Source organism: Callithrix jacchus, chromosome 1, assembly GCF_049354715.1.
Source record: "Callithrix jacchus isolate 240 chromosome 1, calJac240_pri, whole genome shotgun sequence".
Taxonomy (NCBI): Eukaryota; Metazoa; Chordata; class Mammalia; order Primates; family Cebidae; genus Callithrix; species Callithrix jacchus.
Genome location: NC_133502.1, coordinates 163,331,201 through 163,355,002, shown reverse-complemented (window position 1 = coordinate 163,355,002; position 23,802 = coordinate 163,331,201). Strand labels below are relative to the sequence as shown.

Here is a 23,802-nt window from a genome sequence, read left to right as displayed (position 1 = left end):
GGGGAGTACATCACTCACTCCTCAATGCATTCCCAAGAAGTAGACATATTTATCTTCCTTTCCTAGGTGAAGAAACTGAGGTTAAGAGCACTGTATGCAATTTGCTCAAGTTCACATTGATACTAATAGTAGAGCTTAGATTCTAAGCCCATGTCTGGCTGATTACAAAGCCTGTGTTCATTTTAGATTTCACTATATGAAATAGACACAATTAGTGATACTGTTTGTTCTAATGTTAATTTTTATACAGCCTCATAGTAGACTTTATCCCAGAAGAAGCTGTGAAAGGACACCTGCTCTGGTTGTCAGCCCTGACCGTTGCAGACATCTGGTCAAGTTTAGTGGAATCGTGGCTGAGTTGCCCACCCACATACCTGCCCTATCCTTACGTTCTATTTGTGTTGTTCCTTATAGACTTGCCTGCACCTGAAGGCCTGAAATTCAAGTCCATCAAGGAGACATCTGTGGAAGTGGAGTGGGATCCTCTAGACATTGCTTTTGAAACCTGGGAGATCATCTTCCGGAATATGGTAAGGAGTACAAAAGAGCAGATCCATTTGACCTCAAGGATTTGAAAGATCATCAATGGGTTCTGAAGACTTTTATATCCACTCGATTTCCTTAGCTTTCAGTGGAGGACAAGACTAATTACCACCTTTTGTATTAGCATCTATATTTTAAGGGATGTTGGTTTCCCCCTGATTTTGATAAGTCAGTAAGTGTAGCACTTAGGGCTAAGAGCCTAGACAAATAGAACTTGTCATCTCAAGGTTCCACTTGCCCCTCATCACCTTGGAAATCTCTACTCAGAGGCAAAGAAGAGAAGAAATGGTCTCTCCCTCAAAATACAGGTACAAGTCAGACTTGAGCAGCCCTTCTCTCCAGGTCCAAAAGCACATGTGAGGCAGGGAACTTGTTCTCTGAATTTAAGCCCAGCCTCTGCCACCAACTAGCTGTGTGACTATCCAACAGTCACCCTGCTTCTCTGATGCTGGTCTCAGTCTACCAAAGGAGGGATTGAGCTCGTGGCTTCAGAAGTCCTTTGGCTCTTACATTCTGTCATTTTACTTGCATGACAAAGGGGTAAAGGTTTGTGAGAGGGAGAAACAAACCAGAGAAACGTCTTTATCATCTCTGTATTTCAGTAGTTCACATACGGATCTGATGCATAGTAAGTGCCTAATGAATAGATGAAAAAATAAAAGAGGAATGAATGAATACAGAGTGAATGAATCACATAAATTAAGAGACTAACACCTCCCCTAAGTCTTACCAAGCTCCCTCTATCTTTCAGAATAAAGAAGATGAGGGAGAGATCACCAAAAGCCTGAGGAGGCCAGAGACCTCTTACCAGCAAACTGGTCTAGCTCCTGGGCAAGAGTATGAGATATCTCTGCACATAGTGAAAAACAATACCCGGGGCCCTGGCCTGAAGAAGGTGACCACCACACGTAAGTATCACCTTTATTACCCCTGATACAATGATAAGGCTGATTGTACCTCATAGCATCTCCTGGTCGAGAAAGTGCCTTCTCATATAGCATCTATATCATTTAACTTTTGCTACATTTTTTAAAGTCCAGTTACAGTGGTTCAAAATAACAATTCTTTGCATGTTGTTGATCTAGGTTTGGGTTCAGCTGAGCAGTTTATCTGTTCTTGACTGCACTCCTCATATATCTGTGTGGTTAAGGAGTGGATTGGCCTAGGATGGCCTCAGACAGGATGGTGTCTCATTCTCCAGGATGCTGGTCCTGTTCACACAACTGTTGAACAGGTTCAAAACTGGCATTGGATCACTTCTATCAAAGTACATCCCAAGGCCAGTTTATGTTTAAAGAATGGAGAAACAGATCCGTCTCTTAATGAAAGGAGTTTCAAAATCGCCTTTCAAAGGGGCATGAACCACCTGAAGATAATTAAGTCCATTGCTAACGATCTACCATGTCACTAGTTTAATATTAGCACCCAGTTCTAGGACAGATGAGGGGAAAATATTAACGTTAAATTGTAAGAGGCTAAATCACTTTAACATCACATAGTTAACACTATCAAGAGCATAACTTTAAGCCAGGGTAAGTTTTATAATTTTAACCCGGTTTCTGCTAACATTGACTAGGCTCTGATTTATGCAGAATGTTGATTCCATCTCTTCAATGGGAAACTAAATAAAAATTTACTCAATGCTAATGATGTCAGAACTTCTTGTGAGTAGAATAGGATTTAGAAGTTCTAGATCATCTGGTAAGAAAAATATCTGAATTTGGAGTCTCTACCAGGAAGCAATTTTTTTGTTGTTTTGACACGGAGTCTCACTCTGTCTCCCAGTCTGCAGTACAGTGGTGCGATCTCAGCTCCCTGCAACCTCTGCCTTCTGGATTCAAGTGATTCTCCTGCCTTAGTCTCTCAAGTAGCTGGAATTACAGGTGCCCACCACCACACCCAGCTAATTGTTTTGTATTTTTAGCAGAGACGAGGTTTCACCATATTGGCCAGGCTGGTTTTGAACTCCTGACCTCAAGTGATCCACCTGCCTCAACCTGCTAAAGTGCTAAGATTACAGGCTGAAGTTTTTTAAAAAGAAAAAAAATGCATAATTTTGCACTTCCATAAAGGAAAACCTGTTTATTTTCTTCAAGATAACATATGCATCAACTCTTTAAGTAATTGACTCTTCTTGGCAGGGGTTGTTGGAAAAGTTAAATCAGTTGCTAATGACAAGAAAGAACATCTTGCATTTAAATATTTGCACATTTTGCCTAGCTCATAGCCAATTCCACGGATTTTCTCCTTCATAAGCAAGCTTTTTCCATCATCCTAACGACATCGCACTGTGGTAGGTAGAAAAGCAGGTACCAACAGGAAAAAAAATCATTAGATCAACAGAAAGACAAAGAGAAGGCAAAGCAAATGCTTAGTTGCCATTGGAGGAGGTGCACTGAAAATACAAAAGATTTTCTTTTTCACTGCTCTTTTCTTTTTAATCTAAATTAGGGAATTGGCTGCTTTGTTTCTTCTTATTTCAGAACAAACATTCTCACATTTGAAGTTGCATAATCATATAAATTTCAACATAGGGGGTCAGTTATTTACCTGTTCATTTTGCTGATATACCTGAAGCCTTTAAATCTTTAACCTTTTTTCCAGATTTAAAGGGCCTTAAACTTTCAGTTCAAAACACCTTTGGCTCCTTCTCTCTGGCATCTATATAAAGGTGGTATTACACTTACTTTTGAGGTCAATATTGAGAGGTATTGTCATGGAAAGGGGAAAAAGGATGGGCTTGGATTCAATCAGTTCTGAGTTTGAATTCCATCTTCACCATCCACCATCACCTTGGAAAAATCTGTTTCTTTAAGCTTCAAATCCCACAATTGAAAATGGGTTTACAGTATTCTTCTGGTGGGGTTGTCATAAGACTCAAGACATAGATAACAAAGAACCACGTCTGCACTTAATAAGAACAGAGCAGTGTTAGTTTCTGCTATTCAAGGGTCCAAAATTTGGGGGATATCAGTGTCCTTGACTGAATCCCAACTTCTTTAATGAAAGCGGTACTAAGGAAAGGAGTAGGTATGGTTTGGGTGCTTGCTAGCACCTATAAGAACGTAGAACAGGCAGCTTCCATCCATTTTTGTGGCATCATTTTCATTACACATTTGATAAGTACATTATCCGTGAGCTGAGACTGTTATATGAACACTTAGACTTCAAAAACAGACTGCAGTTTTCTCACAATCAGCTGCGAATTACTCTTCCTTTTTAATCCCTGTATAAAGCTGATTTCCTTTTGCTTGTTACTGTTTACTGAACCAATGCTGAAAACACAAACATGTTTTAAAAAAGAAACATTTACTGAATACCCAGAATGTGCCCGTCTCTATGCTGGGAATTAAAAAAGACTCACTCTCTGAATGAATCAATGACCCCATCTAAATTGGTTCTACTGTACAGGAATCTGTTATGAAACAATGAAAAATGTATGACACTGGAATGCTCTTAAAGGACAGCCACAGCCACAGGGAGGGAATATGTGTTTACCTGACTGCAGCAGGGTAAAAAAACAAACAAACAAAAAAAAAGCCTTTTCATTAGGAGATAACATTTAAGTTGGTTTTTGAAGGATGCATGGGAGATTTTTTGGGGAGGGAAGTATGATCTTAGAAGAAAGAGAGAATAGCATGTGCAGAGACCAGGTGGTGCTCAATCGCATAATGTGCGTCCAGAGCTCTGAGCAGCTATCCAAGTACACCACCAGAGTGGGTGGGGCAGAGAAAGCCAAGACAAGCATGCAAAAACAGGCAAGGCTTGAAACAGCAATGACTTCTTGAGTGAATTTTTTTTTATCAAAAATAACTTTCCATGCACTGTCAAGACAGTCTACTGCCTCACTTTTCTGCTTTGTAATTCTGATGGAAAAGTTTTCAGCCACTCAGGAAGTTTTGCCTAATGTAGTAAGAGTAAGTTCATTTTTTCAAATGACGTATCCCCAAAGCATGTTTTCTCAACTTATGAGAACAGTAATGATAACAAAAGAACAACCTTTTTTTTTTTTTTGAGACGGAGTTTCGCTCTTGTTACCCAGGCTGGAGTGCAATGGCGCGATCTCAGCTCACCGCAACCTCCGCCTCCTGGGTTCAGGCAATTCTCCTGCCTCAGCCTCCTGAGTAGCTGGGATTACAGGCACGCGCCACCATGCCCAGCTAATTTTTTGTATTTTTAGTAGAGACGGGGTTTCACCATGTTGACCAGGATGGTCTCGATTTCTTGACCTCGTGATCCACCCGCCTCGGCCTCCCAAAGTGCTGGGATTACAGGTTTGAGCCACCGCGCCTGGCCTCAACCTTTTTTTTTTTTTAATGTGACATCCATCAGCCAGGCTCCGTGCTAGATGCCTTGCAAGCTTTATCTCTCTTAAGATTTGAAAAAACAAAAACAAAAAACACTAGAGATAGCTGCTATTATCCCTACTTAGAGCTTTTCAAACCAAAAACTGAGGATCAGAAAGGTAAACTAAAGTGAAGCGGTTAGTATACAGCTAAGTGTTCACCCACAGGCCTGGAGTGTCACGAAGTCCTCTCTCTGCTCAGCCTCAGGCACTGGCCCTGACCTCTGAACTCATTCTGTCCTCTGCCCATCATAGGCTTGGATGCCCCCAGCCAGATGGAGGTGAAAGATGTCACAGACACCACTGCTTTGATCACCTGGTTCAAGCCCCTGGCTGAGATCGACGGCATTGAGCTGACCTACGGCATCAAAGATGCGCCAGGCGACCGTACCACCGTCGATCTCACAGAGGACGAGAACCAGTACTCCATCGGGAACCTGAAGCCTGACACTGAGTACGAGGTGTCCCTCATCTCCCGCAGAGGTGACATGTCGAGCAACCCAGCCAAAGAGACCTTCACAACAGGTAAAAGGCCTTCCCCTGTTAACAGATACAGTAAAGGAGAGATTGAAAAATTTCCATCCCACTCCATGTTGGGATGTCTTCCAGGCTCATTTTACAGTAAGAAAAATGGAGGGAGTATTTCTACTCTTTTAAATTTGAAAATATTGTAGCAATTGGAATTCATTTTTTCAAGAAAACCCACAAAATTCCAAATAATCTTCCAATGCACCTTCGGGGGCGGGGGACATACATAGAAGATGCTGGTCTGATATTCTCTGACAAGAGTTCTCCTTAAAGTTTAAATAAATATTTTTGAAGTAAAATACAATATATGTAAAACATATATGACAAATGAGCCTCCTATCACCTTAGCCTCTGGCATTATTTTAAAAGTTCAGAAGTGTCCATTTTTCATTCAGTAAATATTTTTTCAGAGCTCAGTAAGCACTTTGTGAGTTATTAGAAATATAATGAGAAGGACGGGCACAGTGGTTCACACCTGTAATCTCAGCACTTTGGGAGGCCAAGGCGAGCGGATCACGAGGTCAAGAGATCAAGACCATCCTGGCCAACATGGTGAAACCCCATCTCTACTAAAAATACAAACATCAGCTGGGTGTAGTGGCACATGCTACTCAGGAGGCTGAGGCAGGAGAATCGATTGAGCCCAGGAAGCAGAGGTTGCAGTGAGCCAAGATTGTACCACTGCACTCCAGCCTGGTGACAGAGCGAGACTCCATAACAAAAACAAATAAAAAGAAAGAAAAGGAAAAGAAATACGATGAGAAAATGCAAAAGACCAGTTCTTGCTCTCATGAGCTTATTCTTGAGTCTTTGTATTGTTCTTTAAGCACAAAGTCGGAGAAAAACACAAATGGCTAAATTGTTGCAGTCATCCATGATAGGATAATAGGGAAAGGTGCCAAATCTGTAGCGTTTGTTTAGATTTGCATATCAACTATGAGGACTGATGAGAGTGCTGAGAATGTTGTATATTCTCTCCAGTGACAGGCACCTTTCCTATGTCAGCTTGAGCTGTCAAAGATTCTTGATCTCTTGTGACTGACATATTCAATGCAAATGTTCCTTCTTTTCTCAAACAGGCCTCGATGCTCCCAGGAATCTTCGACGTGTTTCCCATACAGATAACAGCATCACCCTGGAATGGAGGAATGGCAAGGCAGCTATTGACAGTTACAGAATTAAGTATGCACCCATCTCCGGAGGGGACCATGCTGAGGTTGATGTTCCAAAGAGCCAACAAGCCACGACCAAAACAACACTCACAGGTGAGCTCTGCGTCTCTGCCTACCTGAGCCAGCCAGCCCTAGAGGGCCCTTAAAGGACGGGCACTTCCTCCCACGTGTCCCCATTTGCGACCCTCAGAAATAAGTCCAATTTCCAGCCATACCACGTACTTGGACTGCAGCGAGTTCATTTGTAAAACATTCTGAACATTGGTTGTAACCTCCAGAGACCAACTCAAAGCCATTTTTATCATCCTCTGAAAGTCCCTTTGATTTCAGGATGAATCTCAGCTTGCACATTCTCTCCTTAGGTCTGAGGCCAGGAACTGAATATGGGATTGGAGTTTCTGCTGTGAAGGAAGACAAGGAAAGCAATCCAGCAACCATCAACGCAGCCACAGGTGAGGCATACCTGGGATTCCCATCCCACTGAGCTGGTGCTGGGAAGATGAGACAGGGCCAATGTGGCCAAAACCTGTTTAAAGAGAAAAAGTAGAAGCCCAGAGGAGAAAGGGCCCTGTAGTGCCATCTACCCCCAATGTTGAAATTCAAAAGGAACATAAGCACAGTCCATCTATATGATGCCAACGTCAACCCCTGTACAGGAAAAGGGATGGAAGATTTTTAAAAGAAAAATTGGAACCAGGCTTTATAAGAAATTCACAAACATTTTTAAATTGGTAATCAATTGCATCTTTTAAATAAACTATTGTCTAGTGCAAACATATCTATGGGGTTTTCTCTGAGAAAACACCTAACTTTTATACCCCTGTCAAGCAGATTATAAGTAACAGGATCATAGTTTAAGTCCAGGTCTTAATTAGACCTTATAATTAGACCTGTTTTATAGAAGTGAAAGGAGAGACCCAGAGAGGTGAATCCTGTGTGGTCTCTCAGCTCCTCTGTGGCAGACCTAGGATTCTAGCCCAGAGCAGTTGACTTTCAGCCCCAATGCAGCCCTGCCTTGCAACCTGAAGAGCATTCATCTCTGTTCTCCTTCCAGAGTTGGATGCACCCAAGGACCTTCGGGTTTCTGAAACCGCAGAGACCAGCCTGACCCTGCTCTGGAGGACACCATTGGCCAAGTTTGACCGCTACCGCCTCAATTACAGCCTCCCCACAGGCCAGCGGGTGGAGGTGCAGCTGCCAAGAAACACCACCTCCTATGTCCTGAGAGGCCTAGGACCAGGACAGGAATACAATATCCTCCTGACAGCTGAGAAGGGCAGGCAGAAGAGCAAGCCTGCACGCCTGAAGGCATCCACTGGTGAGTCTGCCCTGAGCTTCCTCCAAACTCTAGGTTGATTCTGAGGTTTTCAGATCTCTTCAGCCAGGTTGCCCTCACATGAGTAAGCCATTTGCCAAAACAAGCCACTTTCTCCATGCCTGAAGCCCCTGAATGCCACTTTGAAAGGGCTGCTTACTCATCTTTTCTGCCTCCTGTCAACTGATACAGCAAAGTTCTCCCACAGGGCAATTAGGGTTTTGAAATATCTCTTCCTAGAAGAACTAAAACATCAGGATTTGTGTTTGCATTTGCCTATGATTTTTGTTTTCTTTTTTTTTTTAAACTATGTGTGCTTCACAGAATCTTTTTAATTGTTTATTTTCTATTTCCTTCTTTTGGCCTAACAATGAATTTACTTTTCATTTTATTTCTTTTAAAGATGACCAAGATGTTGGTAACAATATTTTTTTTATTATTTTCCACAAAATGTTTTTATTCCAGGTTTTTGCCTTCCGTGTTATTCCTGAAGAGTGGGGCACATGTCCCTTTGAGACTTCCACGGTGCCCTCTCGTTTTCTCTTTTCTCTTAGTCATTAAGACATTAACCTGGTTTGTCTATTACAACAGCTTAATTCTGACATTCTGGCCCATGCAACCTCTTCACTGAACCTGCTCCCATGCTTACTTAGTAGCTAAACTGAAGAGACGATCAGGTTTTTAAAATATTTCTTCCTTTACAAAAAATAATCCCATTCAGTTTTGGCCACCAAATATTCAAAATGTATAGGTGGAAAATGTCACTTCTCCAGGGCTTGGCAAGTAATAGTTTTTACCTCCAATGTAGTTAGTAAGCATGTACTGACTACCTACTACATACATTGTACCGTGCTGATACTTGAGGAAAAGTAGTTCTCAAAGTCAGCATTGTTATGTGGACTCGTGTGTGCCTGCTCATAGTGCTTGGAGAAGACTAGATACTCAGGATCTAGACAGAACTCAAGAACAACAGTGATCCAGGGAAATCAGGAGCAGCTGGCAAAGAGATCATGGCAAGAGATGTTAATTCCAGTTAAACCTTGATAAGCAAGAAAAGGGTTAGAAGAATGGGCATATTTGGAATTGGCTTGAAGAGTCTTTGTCGCAGTATCTTGGTCTCAAATCACAGTCATGTACGTAAGATAGAAGTTGGTTTTCTTTCCTATTAAATGAATCTGGAGCTGGGACATACAGGGATAACTTAGTTTCAAATTGTGAGGCACACAGGCTGCTTCTGTCTTTCTTTTCCACCATGTTTAGTCCTTTCTTTTCTTTCTGTCTTTCTTGTCCATTCTCAAAGTCATCTCAGTGTCACAACACGGCTGTTGTAGTACAGCCATGACATCTGTGTTCTAGGCAGCATAAGGGAGGGAAAACCAAAACTCCCAAAGAGGAGCACCTTCTAGGCGAGTCAATCACTTCTCCATAGTTCATTGGCCACTCTTGGCCGCAAGGGAGACGTAGAAAGGTAGCCTTTCATCCAAACATGTTGTTCCACATAAAATTGAGATTATTTGTAAAAGGGAAATTTGGCAGACAATGAGTAGTCTCTGCCAGCATCTGAAATGAGTTCAGGTGGTCAATTCTGTTGACTGCATTAACTGCTTCTGCATTAATGTAACTATAAGATGATAATCAAGGATGCTCTGAAAGAGTAATTTAGTCAAAACTAAGAGGGGGATAGAACCAAGAAGAAATAAATCTACCATAGAGATTTAAGTATTTCAGCTTTATAAACATGAGCTTGTTATAAAGTTTCAAGGGGCAACAAATGAATCAGAAATAGACAAAAGACAAATCCCTCTCTTTTCTTTCTCTTTCTCTTTCCTTCCTCCTCCCTCCCTCCTCCTTTTCATCCTCCTCCTCCTTCCTCTGCCCCTTTCTCTCAGCTTTCCCTTGAGTTTGATAAATGCTGTTTCTAAGAGAGATTTTCATTGCCCCTCAGTCTGCCAAATTTCCCTTTTACAAATAATCTCAATTTTATGTGGAAGCAACATGTTTGGATGAAAGGCTACCTTTCCGTGTCTCCCTTACAGCCAAGAGTGGCCAACGAACTACGGAGAAGTGATTGACTTGCCTAGAAGGTGCTCCTCTTTGGGAATTTTGGTTTTCCCTCCCTTATGCTGCCTAGAACGCAGATGTCATGGCCCCTCCACCTTCTGGTGATGGCCACATTGCTTCCTTCCTCCAGTGAGAAAGCCCCACACCTCAGCAGTCATTGGAGAGGTTTTATCTCCCGGAGATTCTGGGGTGTGGGGCTTCTCCACTAGAGAATGGAGGTAACATGGCCATTGCCAGGAGATTTACTAGCTAGAATTATTCTGTTTCTGAATGTGAGCCCCATATCAGCATTCCAAAGTCTCAGTAATTTCATTTCCCCTACCACACCTCCTTAATACATTTCAAAGATATCATGTTTCATATTTAAAGACATTCTTCAGTGTGGGAAAAATTTGCAAAGTTCTTTTTGCTGGTTCTTCCCCACTGTCCACAGAATATTTACCCTATCCCTTTCTCCAGAGGGAAAAAAATTATATATATATATATGAGCTTTATTTAAGGTGAAGCAGACATTTATTTCCCTCTCTTGAATTCTAACTTTTAAAGTCTTCCGCATTCACTCAGTCAATAGAATACTATCACCATGCTCTGTGCTAAGTTCTGGGGCTACTAGAGCAAAGAAGATGGGTATTCAACTCCAAGGAATGCACTGTTTAGCAAACAGACACTGAGGCAATATCCTGCTCACTGTGACTGAGGGTACAGTGGATGCAGCCAGTGCACAGGTGACACTGGATCTGACTTCAGAGAATCAGGAAAGGCTTACAATGGGAAGACACTTTTGGACGGAGACATAAAAGGCAAACAGGACTTTATGTGTTACACAGAATAGGTAAAGAAGTAGAAGCCCAGGCCCCTGGCCTTGGTAAGCATATAGGAAGCAAGAAAACAGGAAAAGTGAGAGCTCTTGGGTGAAACAACCAGGTTGCTGTAAGTCCTGAAATGCTGCAGAGTGTTAGGTTCAACCATCAGAAGAAAGAACCTCCCAGCTCCGTATCGTTGGATTCTTAATAGCAGAAGTTTACAAGGTGCCACTCAAGATCTGTGCAGTTTACAGAAAAAAGAAAAATGGAAGTTTTCCCAGAGAATTCCAGGGTTTTAGCAATGGATTGGGCCATAATGCAAGGCTTTTCCTTGATGTGGCACCACACTAAAAGTATGCATAACCTGGTCACCAATTGCACCTCTTGCCCAAAGATCCAGCTGTGGGTTACAGGGCCCTACAGAATCTGGCCTGGCTGGCCCATTCTCTGACCTCAGTCCTGCCACTCATGCCCTTGCTCACTGCTCCATGGCCTCTTCGGCCTTTGCACTGTTCCTTAAGCTCGCTGAGCCTGCTCTCACCCTCAGACCTTGGTGTGTGCTACTCCCGCTCCCTGGATACCACTCTTCTCCCAGCACTTCCCACAGCGTCCTCCCTCGTTTCACTCAGTAGCTCAGGTGTGACCCAGAACAGAGAGCTTCTCTGACCACCAACTTCGAAAGACACCCCCATCCTGATCTACCCCTTCATGCTGCTCTAGAGTTCCTTGTGACATTTATCTGCCTTGACATTATGCAAGTGTTGGCTTACCATAATATCTAGGGCCTAACTCCCCATCAGTGGCCAGAGCATAATGACCAACTCCTTTATCTACTGCTGCATCACAGTGCCCTGAAAACAGACAAGTAAGTGGTATGAGCTTCATAAGGGTTTGGGGACCCTGGCTACTCCAGAGTCAGCATTTCCATTGAACCTTCTGATTCTCCCCTTCCACCTCTGCATTCACAGCCCAATTCTTTCCTTAAGGAATAAGGGGTGGAAAATCGTTCCCTTAGAAAGTCTTAAATTTAGCTTAATCTGGGTAAGGAAGGAAGGAAAAAGGGAAGGGAAAAGAAGGGAAGGAAAGGGGGATGAGGGGAAGGGAGGGAGGGAAGGAAAGAAACAGTAGGGAAGAAGGGAGGGAGGAAGGAAGGATGGAAAAGGAGGAAAAAAGGGAGGGAGGGAAGAAAGAAAGGTACTATGTCTGTTGGCATTTAACAAATTAATGCATACCAGGCATCCTTCTCTCTCTTCCTCTCCCAATCCCTCCCTTCTCTTGCCCTCTCCTCCCCGCTATTCTCCTCCCCGCTATTCTCCTCCTCCTTTCTCCTCTATTCTCTCTCCTCTCCTCTATCTCCCTTTTTCTCTCTGCTTTTGTACTCTCATAAACACAACTACACCCTGCTTAAGGTCAAAGCCATGAATTTGCTGCATGTTGTAAACAACAGGAGGCAGGGGTGATAGGTAGAAACACAAACCCAGCAAAGCATCTTTTCATAGCAGCATAAGCCTTGACAGTGACATCCCAGTAACTCTCAAAAATTTTGAAGAAGAGAGGTGGAATTTTGTTTTTAGCCACAGCTACAAGTAATAAAGAACATTCTTTTCTGATCTGCTATTTTGATTTTCTCACAGGGCAAACTGAAGTTTATTCAAATATTTATCCATCCAACAAATATTTATTTCATACCTACCGTGGGTCAGGCGATGCTGTGTGTAGAACAGAAAGAAACAGCTTCTCCTCTCAAGAAATGGTGCACGTTGCTATAAGAGAGAGAACCAAAACCAAAACTGTAACACCGTAGCTTATCTGTTTTAGAGGGATTTGTGGGAGGCCACAGGAGCATAGAGGCAGGTATGCCTCACAGACCTAAGCAAAGGGTATGAAGAGCATTGGAGAAGGCTTTTTGGAAGAAGTGATGCTTGGTTGAGTTCTGAAAAAGAAAAGGGGTTGGGCAAGTGGAGAAAGAATAATGACATTTCCAGCAGGAGGAATAGCATCTGAAAAGCTGAAAGACATGAGAAATTTTACCTTAGTGAACTGCAAGCTCTACAGGCCTGCTATATGATAGAGTGGGAAAATAGTAGGATAGGAGGCTATAGAAATCATCAGGGACATCTGCAAAGGGGCTTGGTTCTCAACAGTTATAAAGAAATCACTGAAAGTGTTTAAGGCAGCCAGTGATTCTCATTCCAATTGTCTTATCTCTGCGAGATGACAGGAAAGCTACTGAATATACCCCTTGGGGCTGTCAGGCTTGGATGTGACCATTCCCCCACTGAGAGAGAATCACCCTTTCTCCCATAAGTGGACACTGAAGTGGGTTTCTCATCAAGCCAGCACTTGATAATTAGCGTCGAGAAGATAGTAACCATCTAAAGGTTTTAAGTTGGCACTGCCAGAAATTCCTCCAGACCAGCTGCTCAACCCACCAGGAGCACAGCAATGGGATTTCGAAATTCTAATTTCCCAGGCCCACTGACATTGTTTAGAGGGTAGATTCCAGTGCACAGCTGTAAGAAAAAGACAACAGCCTTTTCATAAAGAAATGCCAAGAAATTCAGTGTGGAATCTATAATGGAAACCCTTGGCTGCTAGGGCAGTAAGTCCACAGTGTGTCATTTGCTGTTGAAATGTGGAGCCAGCATTTATGTGAAGCCTCTTGGTCCTCACCTCAACTATTGTCTACTGTATTTTTATTCATAATAGTCCCCCTTCATTCATAATTCTGAACCCCTCTCTCTTTAATTTAGCTACTGATTTTATTTGTGGAAGCTGTACCTTTTACTTATTTAGCTAGCATTTATTTAATAAAGGGATCTGGGTGGGGCACCGATAGCATTTTCTACTGACATGGCCGAACTACTGCCTCTCTGAGTTATAAACCAATGCTCTTTCTTGATTTGCCTACCAAAAAAAAAAAGTAGAGAAATAGTCAAAAGTGTTAGCAGAAGTACCAACACCATCATCACTGGTACTATTTACTGAACAATATGACATTATGTTAAAAAGAAATCACTCTATCAACTATATGAACAGATTAAACAGGATGTGGGGACCGTTAGATAAAAATGTCGGAGTCATATTAGAAACCTGATTCAGAGATATGATTCCCATCAGGAAGACAGTTTTTCCAACGTGCATCTTCTCTCTCCATCCATCTCTTGCCACAGTTTAATGGGCAATCCATAATCACATTTCCCCAACCCCAGTAAGGTAACTTTCCCAATATCACTTACAAGCTACATTTAGAATTTCTTTCATGGAAAAGAATATGTTTTATGTCACATATCATTATGTCACAAGATAAGTATTAAAAGATAGACACCCGCAGAGGAAAGATAGTAACTTAATTCACACGAAGGGGTACGTTGTCAATGACCGATTAGCGCCTGACAGGTGGACAGCAGAGGAACAAAAACAGGAAAGTGGGATAAGAAGGGGAGCTAAAAAGACATAGGATTGATTTCATTTTCACTTAGCTCTGTTTTTGTCCTATATCTCTTTCTGCATCAGGGCTGCTGGAATATTTGAGAAGGACATGCTTTTGAGTTTTAGTTGTGCTTAAATCCCAAGGTCAGGGATATAATCACTATATCAGGGGCCACTGTTTCTGACCTCACAAGGCCCAGCAAAATTAAAGGTAGTTGATACCTCCTTTCTTTTCCTAAATCTAGATACATCGCTTGGAGTTTGGGGTCCTCCCTTTCTCATCGAGGCCGTGTTTAGGTGGTTAAGAAACACTTCAGAGCCTCAGGTATAAGCTTCAGGACATGAGCTGGGGTTAAAGAAGAGTCTGTGTACTGGCATTCATGATCAAGTATTGCAAACATTTTCTGTAGAGGGCTGATGGTAAATATTTTAGACTTTATGGGCCAGGCAGTTTCCATCACAATTATTCAATTGTACCTTTGTAACACAAAAGCAGCCATCAACAATATATAAGTGAACAGGCATGGCTATGCTACAATTAAACTTTATCTGTGGCACCAGATACGACTGGCATGTACCATGAAATAAAATTCTTCTTTGGATTTATTTCCCAAACATGTAAAAAAATAAAAAGCTGTTATTAGCTTGCTGATTACCAAAATAAGCAGCAGGCCAGATGTGGGCCTCAGCTAACAGTTTGTGGATCTCTGTTCTCGATCAAACAAAATTCGAAAGAGCATATGCTCTGACAATATGAAACAAGTAGGAAGAATGTTCCCCAGAACTTGGAAACGTCTGAGTTAAATCAATTCTAGTAAAGAAATGTTTTCTCCTCTGAAAGGATATCCTCAATCAAATTCCAAGCTAAGATTTTCAAGTTAGAAGCCTGCTCTAATGGACACACAGGTCTCATTTGAAATAGCAGCAATGTGAAGAACAAATTAAAAAACAATTTGTTCTCTTAAATGATTTAAAGGCAGTTTCTACTCTCTAGTTTACAGAGAAATACTTTCCTTCCTAAGTTATGCAAAGTCCACTTAAGCTCAGCTCTGGCCAAATTTTCTCCCTTAAGTCAAGTTCAGACCAGTGAGTTTTTAGGGAATTTCATGCATTCAGTAGATGAATGAAGAGGGTGCATTCAGTTTTCCTTGAGCCTCATAAGATCTGCTTCTCCCAGGGCCTCTTTCTTTTTTTCTAATAAGGAACAGGTTTTCAAAGTGTCTCTAATCTTCACTAATATGATCTGTGTAAATGATTTAGACCCAAGAAACTGACAAAATCCCAATATAAACTATAAAACAGACCTCCCAGAGGATATTAAGGCAGCATAAAAAGAAGATAAGCTTTTTTTTTTTTTTTTTTGAGATGGAGTCTTGCTATTTCACCCAGGCTGGAGTGCAGTGGCTCAATCTTGGCTCACTGTAACCCTCGCCTCCTGGGTTCAAGTGATTCTCCTAACTCAGCCTCTCAAGTAGCTGGGATTACAGGTGCCTGCCACCACACCCAGCTAACTTTTGTATTTTTAGTAGAGACAGGGTTTCACTATGAAGGTCAGGCCAGTCTTAAACTCCTGACCTCAGGTGATCTACCCACCTCAGCCTCAAAAAAAGAAGGGAATCCAAGAGGAGCCAACTGTCTCAAAATACAGAAGGTTAGACAGCTCAAACCAAGACCCCCAGAATAACTGAGGGCCATTCCCTTATGAAGCAAGACATTCCAAAACGAAAACTGAAGCTCAGAATATCGCTAACATAGACGTATAGTTGTCTAATTCTGCAGGACACTGATCAACAGGAAAGTATCATTTCCAAGAGAAAAACCCAAATATTCAAGAAGGCAAATTTTTTTTCTTTTTTTGAGATGGGGCCTCACTCTGTCACCCAGGCTGGGGTGTAGTGGTGCCATCTCAGCTCACTGCAACCTCTGCCTCCTGGGTTCAAGCGATTTTCCTGCCACAGCCTCCTGAGTAGCTGAGACAACAGGCACCCACCTTCACACCCAGCTAATTTTTGTACTTTTAGTAGAGAAGGGGTTTCACCATGATGGCCAGGCTGGTCTTGACCTCCTAACCTCAAATGATCTGCCCGCCTCAGCCTCCCAATGTGCTGGGATTATAGGTGTGAGCCACCACACCTGGCCGCAAAAGAAATAGTACATTGTTGTCCTGCTAATGTTTTAATAGAGAAAGCACTGGTAGGGGAGGCAGTGAGCAAAACACGGCACTTGGGCTGCAATGGCCTGTAAATATGGCATCGAGCTTGCCATTCCTAGGTTCTCAGAAGCAAAACTTCCTGAGGAATAGTTTAACTGATCCCATCTCTGTCATTATTCAGAGCAAGCCCCTGAACTGGAAAACCTCACCGTGACTGAGGTTGGCTGGAATGGCCTCAGACTCAACTGGACCGCAGCTGACCAGGCCTATGAGCACTTTGTCATTCAGGTGCAGGAGGTCAACAAGGTGGAAGCAGCCCAGAACCTCACAGTGCCTGGCAGCCTCCGGGCTGTGGACATCCCAGGCCTCAAGGCTGCCACGCCTTATAGAGTCTCCATTTATGGGGTGATCCAGGGCTATAGAACACCGGTGCTTTCTGCTGAGGCCTCCACAGGTATCTCTTCCCTTTCTATTTATAGCTTCTATTTTTCCCAGCAGGAAACTGTCAGTGAATCATTAAACACAACTAGCTTTGGAATGGACATGTTCTCCCACTAGTTATGTCTATGGGGTATAATCGTGACATGAGGCCATCAGGCTACACAACCCCAAGGCCACCTTTAATGCTTCACTCCACTTGAATGACACCCTTGGGAGTTGTACAGAGCTCAACCTGAGGGACTAAACACACAGCTCCCGTGGAGAGGACCTTTAACTCCATAAACAGCCTCCCTCCTGTTAAGGGACATTAAGGCACTATATACGAAAGGGAAACAAAATCACAAAATTCTCTCATCTACTGAGGGTTAAGGCAATGCTTTAAGATTTTAAAAAAAAAAACAAAAAAACATTTTCCCATGCCTCCCTCTCTTTGCTCCATTTCTAAACGTTAAAGTGTTGCATGATGCATGTTTATGTTTATGCAAAGAAAGTCACATTTTTAAAGTAATTCAAAGACTTTTCTTGTGTTAAAGATTCCCTGGACCTTGTTGTGGGATTTGATCACTAAACTAGTTCTTTGTCCTTCTCCAGGGGAAACTCCCAATTTGGGAGAGGTTGTGGTGGACGAGGTGGGCTGGGATGCCCTCAAACTCAACTGGACTGCTCCGGAAGGGGCCTATGAGTACTTTTTCATTCAGGTGCAGGAGGCTGACACAGCAGAGGCAGCCCAGAACCTCACGGTCCCAGGAGGACTGAGGTCCACGGACCTGCCTGGGCTCAAAGCAGCCACTCATTATACCATCACCATTCGCGGGGTCACTCAGGACTTCAGCACAACCCCTCTCTCTGTTGAAGTCTTGACAGGTATTCTAGACTAATTCATTAATTCACTTTCTCCCCTTTGTCTCTGCTCAGGAAGAATCAAAGCACTATCTTGCTCTAAACTGAGATCAGCTCCTACAACATTGGGGAAATACCAGTGAATCATCTCTGGTTCTTCCTAAATGTCACATCCCTTATTTGGCTAAGTCCTAGTTGTAGCCCAGTTCCATGGAAAATTCCAGCTACTCTTCCTTTAAAAAAGTGAGAGGTGACTTTTCTTTCAAAGTAAGTTTCAGTCACAATATCAAAAAAGTTGGAAAGCCCAACCTGTAAGTGAAGAAAAAATAGCTCTGAGCTCATGAGTTCATTTTAAGAACACGAAAGGACTCCCCATAGCCCTATTTGTATGTCAAGAATAGAAAATGTGAACAATTCCTAAAACTACTTTTCATTCCCAAAGGCTGAATAGAAAAACACTGGCTTTAGTGCCAACAAGTTGAGTGTGCTCAACACCTGCTGTAAATCATGCATCTGTAATCAACACTAACCAGACGACTCATCCCACCCTTAGCCAAAATGCCATCTCACCTGAATCCGAGAGTGCAATTGCCTTTTTAAGTAACTCAGCAACTCTGTGTCCTTATGCAGAGGAGGTTCCAGATATGGGAAACCTCACAGTGACCGAGGTTAGCTGGGATGCTCTCAGACTGAATTGGACCACGCCAGATGGAACCTATGACCAGTTTATCATTCAGGTCCAGGAGGCTGACCAGGTGGAAGAGGCTCACAATCTCACCGTCCCTGGCAGCCTACGCTCCGTGGAAATCCCAGGCCTCAGGGCCGGCACTCCTTACACAATCACCCTGCACGGCGAGGTCAGGGGCCACAGCACTCGACCCCTTGCTGTAGAGGTCATCACAGGTATATGATCCTCCTCCCAGACCTGAGACGTGATAGAAGCCAGCATGCCATTAAAATAGTGCAAAATTCCCACATGTGGCAGAATTCTACCTCTATGTTGTCGGCAGACAGCATAAACTCAGGAGGGTTCGGGTTGGAATTCTACCTCACTGGCTAAATAGTCTTGGGAATGTGTGTGTATATATCTATATATAGATATAGATCTATAGATATATTATACACACACACACACACACACAAATATATACCTAATATAGTGTATTTATGCCATATATTTTCTTTTTTTTGAGTCAGGGTCTCATTCTTTGCCCAGGCTGGAATGCAGTGGTGTGACCACAGCTCAGTGCAGCCTAGGCTCAAGTGATTCTCTCAACCACACTCAGCTAAGTTTTTTGTATTTTTTGTAGAGATGGAGTTTCACCATGTTGCCCAGGGTGGCCTCAAACTCCTGGGCTTAAGCAATTCACTTACCTTGACCTCCCAAAGTGCTGGGATTACAGGCACGAGCCAGTGTTCCCTGCCTCTATTCTTGGGTATATTTCTTTACAGCCTGAGCCTCCTCTTTTCATCTTTAAATCAGCAATGATAACCCTACTTCAGAAAACTGTCATAAATAAGTAATAAATGAGCGAATAAACGTCAGTGCTTAGTAAAGTGCCTGCCCTTCATGTAGTAAATATTGAATAGCAACTAGCTCAATTATCATCAGCAACAGACTCATGATTTTTAAAACAGCACAAACATGAGGGCTGTGGCACAAAAATAGGATCAGAACTTTCTAGAAAAAACATTACTAGCCTCAGAGCCACCAACTAATACCCAATTGATAGGCATATCTCTGCATAATAACCCTTGGAAGTGATACAGTTAGCTTCTGCTGAAACTAAGACATTCCTTAACAGATACTCAAAGCAGGGACATTTCCAAAAAAGGACAGCCACCTTTGACTTCAATGCTTTTCATTCAATTTGGGAAGGAAAAACAATTCCTCTCAATTTTCCACCAAAATGTTCTGCTCCATCTGTTATAGAAAACTATGTGCTGTATATGCGGTTTCTAGAAATAGCTTCAAAAAGGGCTATGAGGAAAAAGGCCAACTTTTTGGTAATAGGGTTTCTATGCTGAGCCCTAAGCCCATGCCCCACTCTATATATCCTGCCTTTTGATAATGCAATCCAAATCACCTAATTAAAAAATATTCCTTGCTTATATATAACAAATAAACTTGGTGGTTGCTAGAAACTACACACAATTCCAAAAATCAGGGGCCAGGTCATATTCCTGTGTTTCCTGGAATATCTTCTGATCAAACAAGCAAAATGGACCTTTGAGACAGGTGTGGCCTGTGCGCAAGATGCTCATTATCTTCATCTACAGTCTGCAAACTTTTGTCTTTAGCAGTACAACTCCTTTATGAAATAGCAGGTTAAGGAACCCTGCTATTTGACAGATAATGAACAGCTATTCTTCATGAACCTGGAAGGAAGGGGGGATATCTCCATCCATGTTCTCAACACAGTTCTTCTAGAAAAGCTCTAGATCTATGTGAAACACAGTTTGAAAACAGCCCCTCTTAAAAGGAAGAAGTTGCTAAGACTTTCACAATGCACTGAATCCTTGGATACCCAAGAACAAGTATCTATCTTTCACCTTTTTTTTTTTTTTTTGGTTGAAATCTCTGCAGAGAGCTTCCTCCCTAACTTCTAACCCATGGCCACTTCAGCCTCCAAAACAGTGGCTAGGAGATTGCTTTTAACCCTGAGGAGTATCCCACAAAGCAGTGGGTTTTTCCATATCCTAAATCCTAACTTTCTCAATCACCAATGACAACTACATTAAATTCCCTTTCTACATTGTAGAAACACTAATAGTGGGTTCTGTTCTGCACCATTTCCTGAGAAAAACATCCTCTCTTTTAATTAAAAGTAGGCACACTCATTGCACACAAACAGCCATGCTCTGTGATACAGTCATTCTTCATTTAGACACAAAGTACAAATAGAAAAAGGTGAAAAAAGAAGCAAGCTGAGAACCCAGAACCTAAACTTTGATCCCTGAAAGCTGATAAAAGACCAAAGAAAAAACATCATACTTGTTCACAGCTGAGACAGCACACACTTTATAAACCCAGGCAGGTAGCCAGTGGCTAGTGATGAGATAACCTTTCTATTTACAAATAATGAAATAAAGCAGGCATTTCTCCCCGAGTAAGAAATTCCAAGGGAACACACTTGAACAATGATAAATTTATCAAGCTGCCACTTATCGGTCCTCACCATGTATCAGTATGTTACTAAGAAGTTGATCAATATTACCAGTTAATCATCATGCAATCCCAGGAAACAGCACCATCCACTCCATTTAAAGGTGAAGAGAGGGTGGCTCAGAGAGAAGCTCAGTGGCATGCCCAAGATTACACAGCTAGCAAATGCTCGTGTTGGGATTCTAATCAAGGACCACCTGCCTCCAAAGTCTGCACTTCTAACCATTCCCATTTCTCTTACCCTGACCCACAAGCCTACTTTTCCATGTGAACTTCAGCTGCTGGTAATGCATGCTCCCAGTGGGTTGTGCATTGGTGCAGATGTCTTTGCCATCTCAAGGATAAACCAGGCAGATGTTCACCTTTCTGGCCATTTTCAACTCCTGAAGAGAGCTACGGCCAGAGAACCACAGTTCAAATTGCAAATGCTCAGAGACCAAGAATTAAATGTTTAAAAAATTTATCTTTCCCCTTTCTCTCTTTCCTAGAGTTGGGTTGTGGGATATTTGGTTACCTCATTTTTGTTTGCAGAACTGACAAATACCTTTCTATCCTTCTTCAGAAAAGCTCCCACAGCTGGGAGATTTAGCCACATCTCAGGTTGGCTGGGATGGCCTCAGACTCAACTGGACCGCAGCTGACCAGGCCTATGAGCACTTTGTCATTCAGGTGCAGGAGGTCAACAAGGTGGAAGCAGCCCAGAACCTCACAGTGCCTGGCAGCCTCCGAGCTGTGGACATCCCGGGCCTCAAGGCTGCCACACCTTATAGAGTCTCCATCTATGGGGTGATCCAGGGCTATAGAACACCAGTGCTCTCTGCTGAGGCCTCCACAGGTACTTTCTCTCCCTGACAATGCTTTCTCCCCAGGGTTCTTTTCTTCCTCTCCTAGAGATCATGTGCAGAGTCAGCATCTCACCATAACTGAATCCTGTCCATGTGCCTTTCAGTGGCTGGCTGTGCATGCTCAGAGACCTCCCTGTGGGCTGCCTTTGTTCCCATGCCTTTGCCACGTGGATGGCGAATGATGCAGATGTTGCCCTTTCTGATCTCCAGCCCCCCTACCCCCTGCCTTTCATACTTTACCTGGCTGATTCTACATCTTTTCTGAATGATGAATTTTTGTTTCAGGAATCAGCCAGATGGTTTTAATTCACTTCTCCAGTGCTTGGGTCTAACTAAAAGCCCCACTCTGTGTATAGGAGTTCTGGTAGAGCACAGATTATTTCCTTTAGAGAGTCTTTTGTTAGTTGGAAATGGTGCTTTCCTAGCTCTAAAGCCCTCAAGGATATGGGTACTGTGGTTCTTGCATTTAAGAAATGTTTCTTTAAAATGCACCCAGTATAATAAGAGAACTGAATTACCCTCCTCCGGGCAATTCTCTCAGATACTGAGTCATTGTTAGAACATCAAATTAGCAAATAGCTAGACCATAAGGGAAAAAAGAAATTACACAATTATGACTGGAGACTGTACCAAAGAGAAAGCCATTCATTAGCACAAGAACACACAGCAGCTTTTGGACCAAGGAATGTCCTGGGCTATGAATGTCAAAGAACTGATACCCTGTTAGCTCTTTGAGTCAACTTTCTCTCTGGAGTGTTGGCCTTTGGATGGCAAACTCCCAGTCCCAGACCAAGACCCAGGAGGGTGCATTACTGTTTACTCATCGCTCTAACCCTGTTACAAGGCTTCAGTGTTTCCCGGGAGCCTGCTAAAGTCAGCAGCCTTCCCCTGGCACTGTTTTCCATTGCTCATCTTTATTATGTGCCTCCATGGGTTTGAAGCTCATAGAGCCTATTGCTTCATTTTGCATATGACTTCCCCCTTTTAAAATAATTATTGCAAGTAAACTCTAATGCATACCTGTACATCCCAATTGAATCTAGCAAGAGCATAGCTCTGCCTTTTAACCTCAGTCATTTCACTTATTAACATAAATATAAATAAACATAAACCACTGCCTGACAGTGACCCTGAAATGCCTAGAATTTGCAGCTGAGGCTACTCTGAAGGCACCCAGGCATTTTTTTATCTGACACCCATAAACCATCCCTTCCCAGAAGGCAAAGTAATCACCCACCACTTCTGATCTTTCCTGCAGATCTTGTGGTTTGGATGGCCTCCGTATTTTTATGTGTTTGTTTTTCTTCTTAACAATAGCAAGATTCTTGCCACTGATGAATTGGCCTATGGGTGGGAAGCACCCTAATCCCATCTGATCTGTATCTCAACAAACTTATTAGAAGGATCTCAGAGACCAGGAGCCTTCTTTCTTGCTAAAGAGACAGTACTAGCTTTTCAAACCCTGCTCCTACCTGCCCTCTGCACATTTTATTCTTGTGGCTGGGGAAAGCACTGGCAGGACCATCTCCAAGACAAAATGTTACTTGTTCATTGAAAGGGATGACCTAAACTGCCTTGCCTTGGTTTAGACCTCTTGGTTGCCAATGCAGTACTAGCCTTTTTGACCAGCCCAGCAGCAGTTAAGTGAGGACACGCTATTTCAACAAAATATGAGAATGGCTGGCTGGTCCTTGTCTGAAGTATAAAAAAAAAACAAGAATCACACTGAGAAATTGAGAATTCCCATTAAGTCACAAAATCAGGAGCCTCAAGTTACCACCTTGGGAGGATAATGGCATCAGAATTATTTAGCCTTCATTTGAATAGATGGGAGCTCCTTCAAAGCAAAGAATGTCTGTGGGAGGCATCCAAGTAATCTTGGTCTCCTGAATCCAATTCAAGAGACTGGAAGCTGCCAGGACTCATATCTTTTGACTGGTGGCCAGCAACTCTGAGGTAGGGCTCCCAGAGGCATGAGCAGCTGAGATGCAACAGTTCCTGATAAGACCATTCAGCACATCTTCTTGGCTAGGGCCTGATTGTATGTGGCAACTGCATGTAGAGAAACCTAATTGCCATACCCTTACCTTCTTTTTTTCTAATTTTTCTTTTAACAAAACTGCTTTTTCTCTCTCTTTGGCACTAATTGGTAACATTGC

The 23,802-nt window shown here is 42.6% G+C and overlaps 1 protein-coding gene across 17 annotated transcripts in view; it reads left to right on the top strand.

Moving 5' to 3' along the window:
* The window catches only part of TNC (tenascin C), a 94,464-nt gene that overhangs the window by 34,269 nt on the left and 36,393 nt on the right, over nucleotides 1-23,802 (top strand). For 4 of the 17 annotated variants that reach the window (XM_035255776.3, XM_035255765.3, XM_009002111.5 and 1 more), the window contains exons 5-14: nucleotides 415-530; nucleotides 1,295-1,451; nucleotides 5,144-5,413; nucleotides 6,496-6,681; nucleotides 6,951-7,040; nucleotides 7,643-7,906; nucleotides 16,533-16,805; nucleotides 17,384-17,656; nucleotides 18,263-18,535; nucleotides 21,361-21,633. In XM_035255776.3, the coding sequence (XP_035111667.2) occupies nucleotides 415-530; nucleotides 1,295-1,451; nucleotides 5,144-5,413; nucleotides 6,496-6,681; nucleotides 6,951-7,040; nucleotides 7,643-7,906; nucleotides 16,533-16,805; nucleotides 17,384-17,656; nucleotides 18,263-18,535; nucleotides 21,361-21,633 (2,175 nt within the window). The remainder of the gene's footprint in view (nucleotides 1-414; nucleotides 531-1,294; nucleotides 1,452-5,143; nucleotides 5,414-6,495; nucleotides 6,682-6,950; nucleotides 7,041-7,642; nucleotides 7,907-16,532; nucleotides 16,806-17,383; nucleotides 17,657-18,262; nucleotides 18,536-21,360; nucleotides 21,634-23,802) is intronic. The other 13 variants (XM_054236309.2, XM_054236293.2, XM_054236292.2 and 10 more) reach the window with 5 other exon arrangements.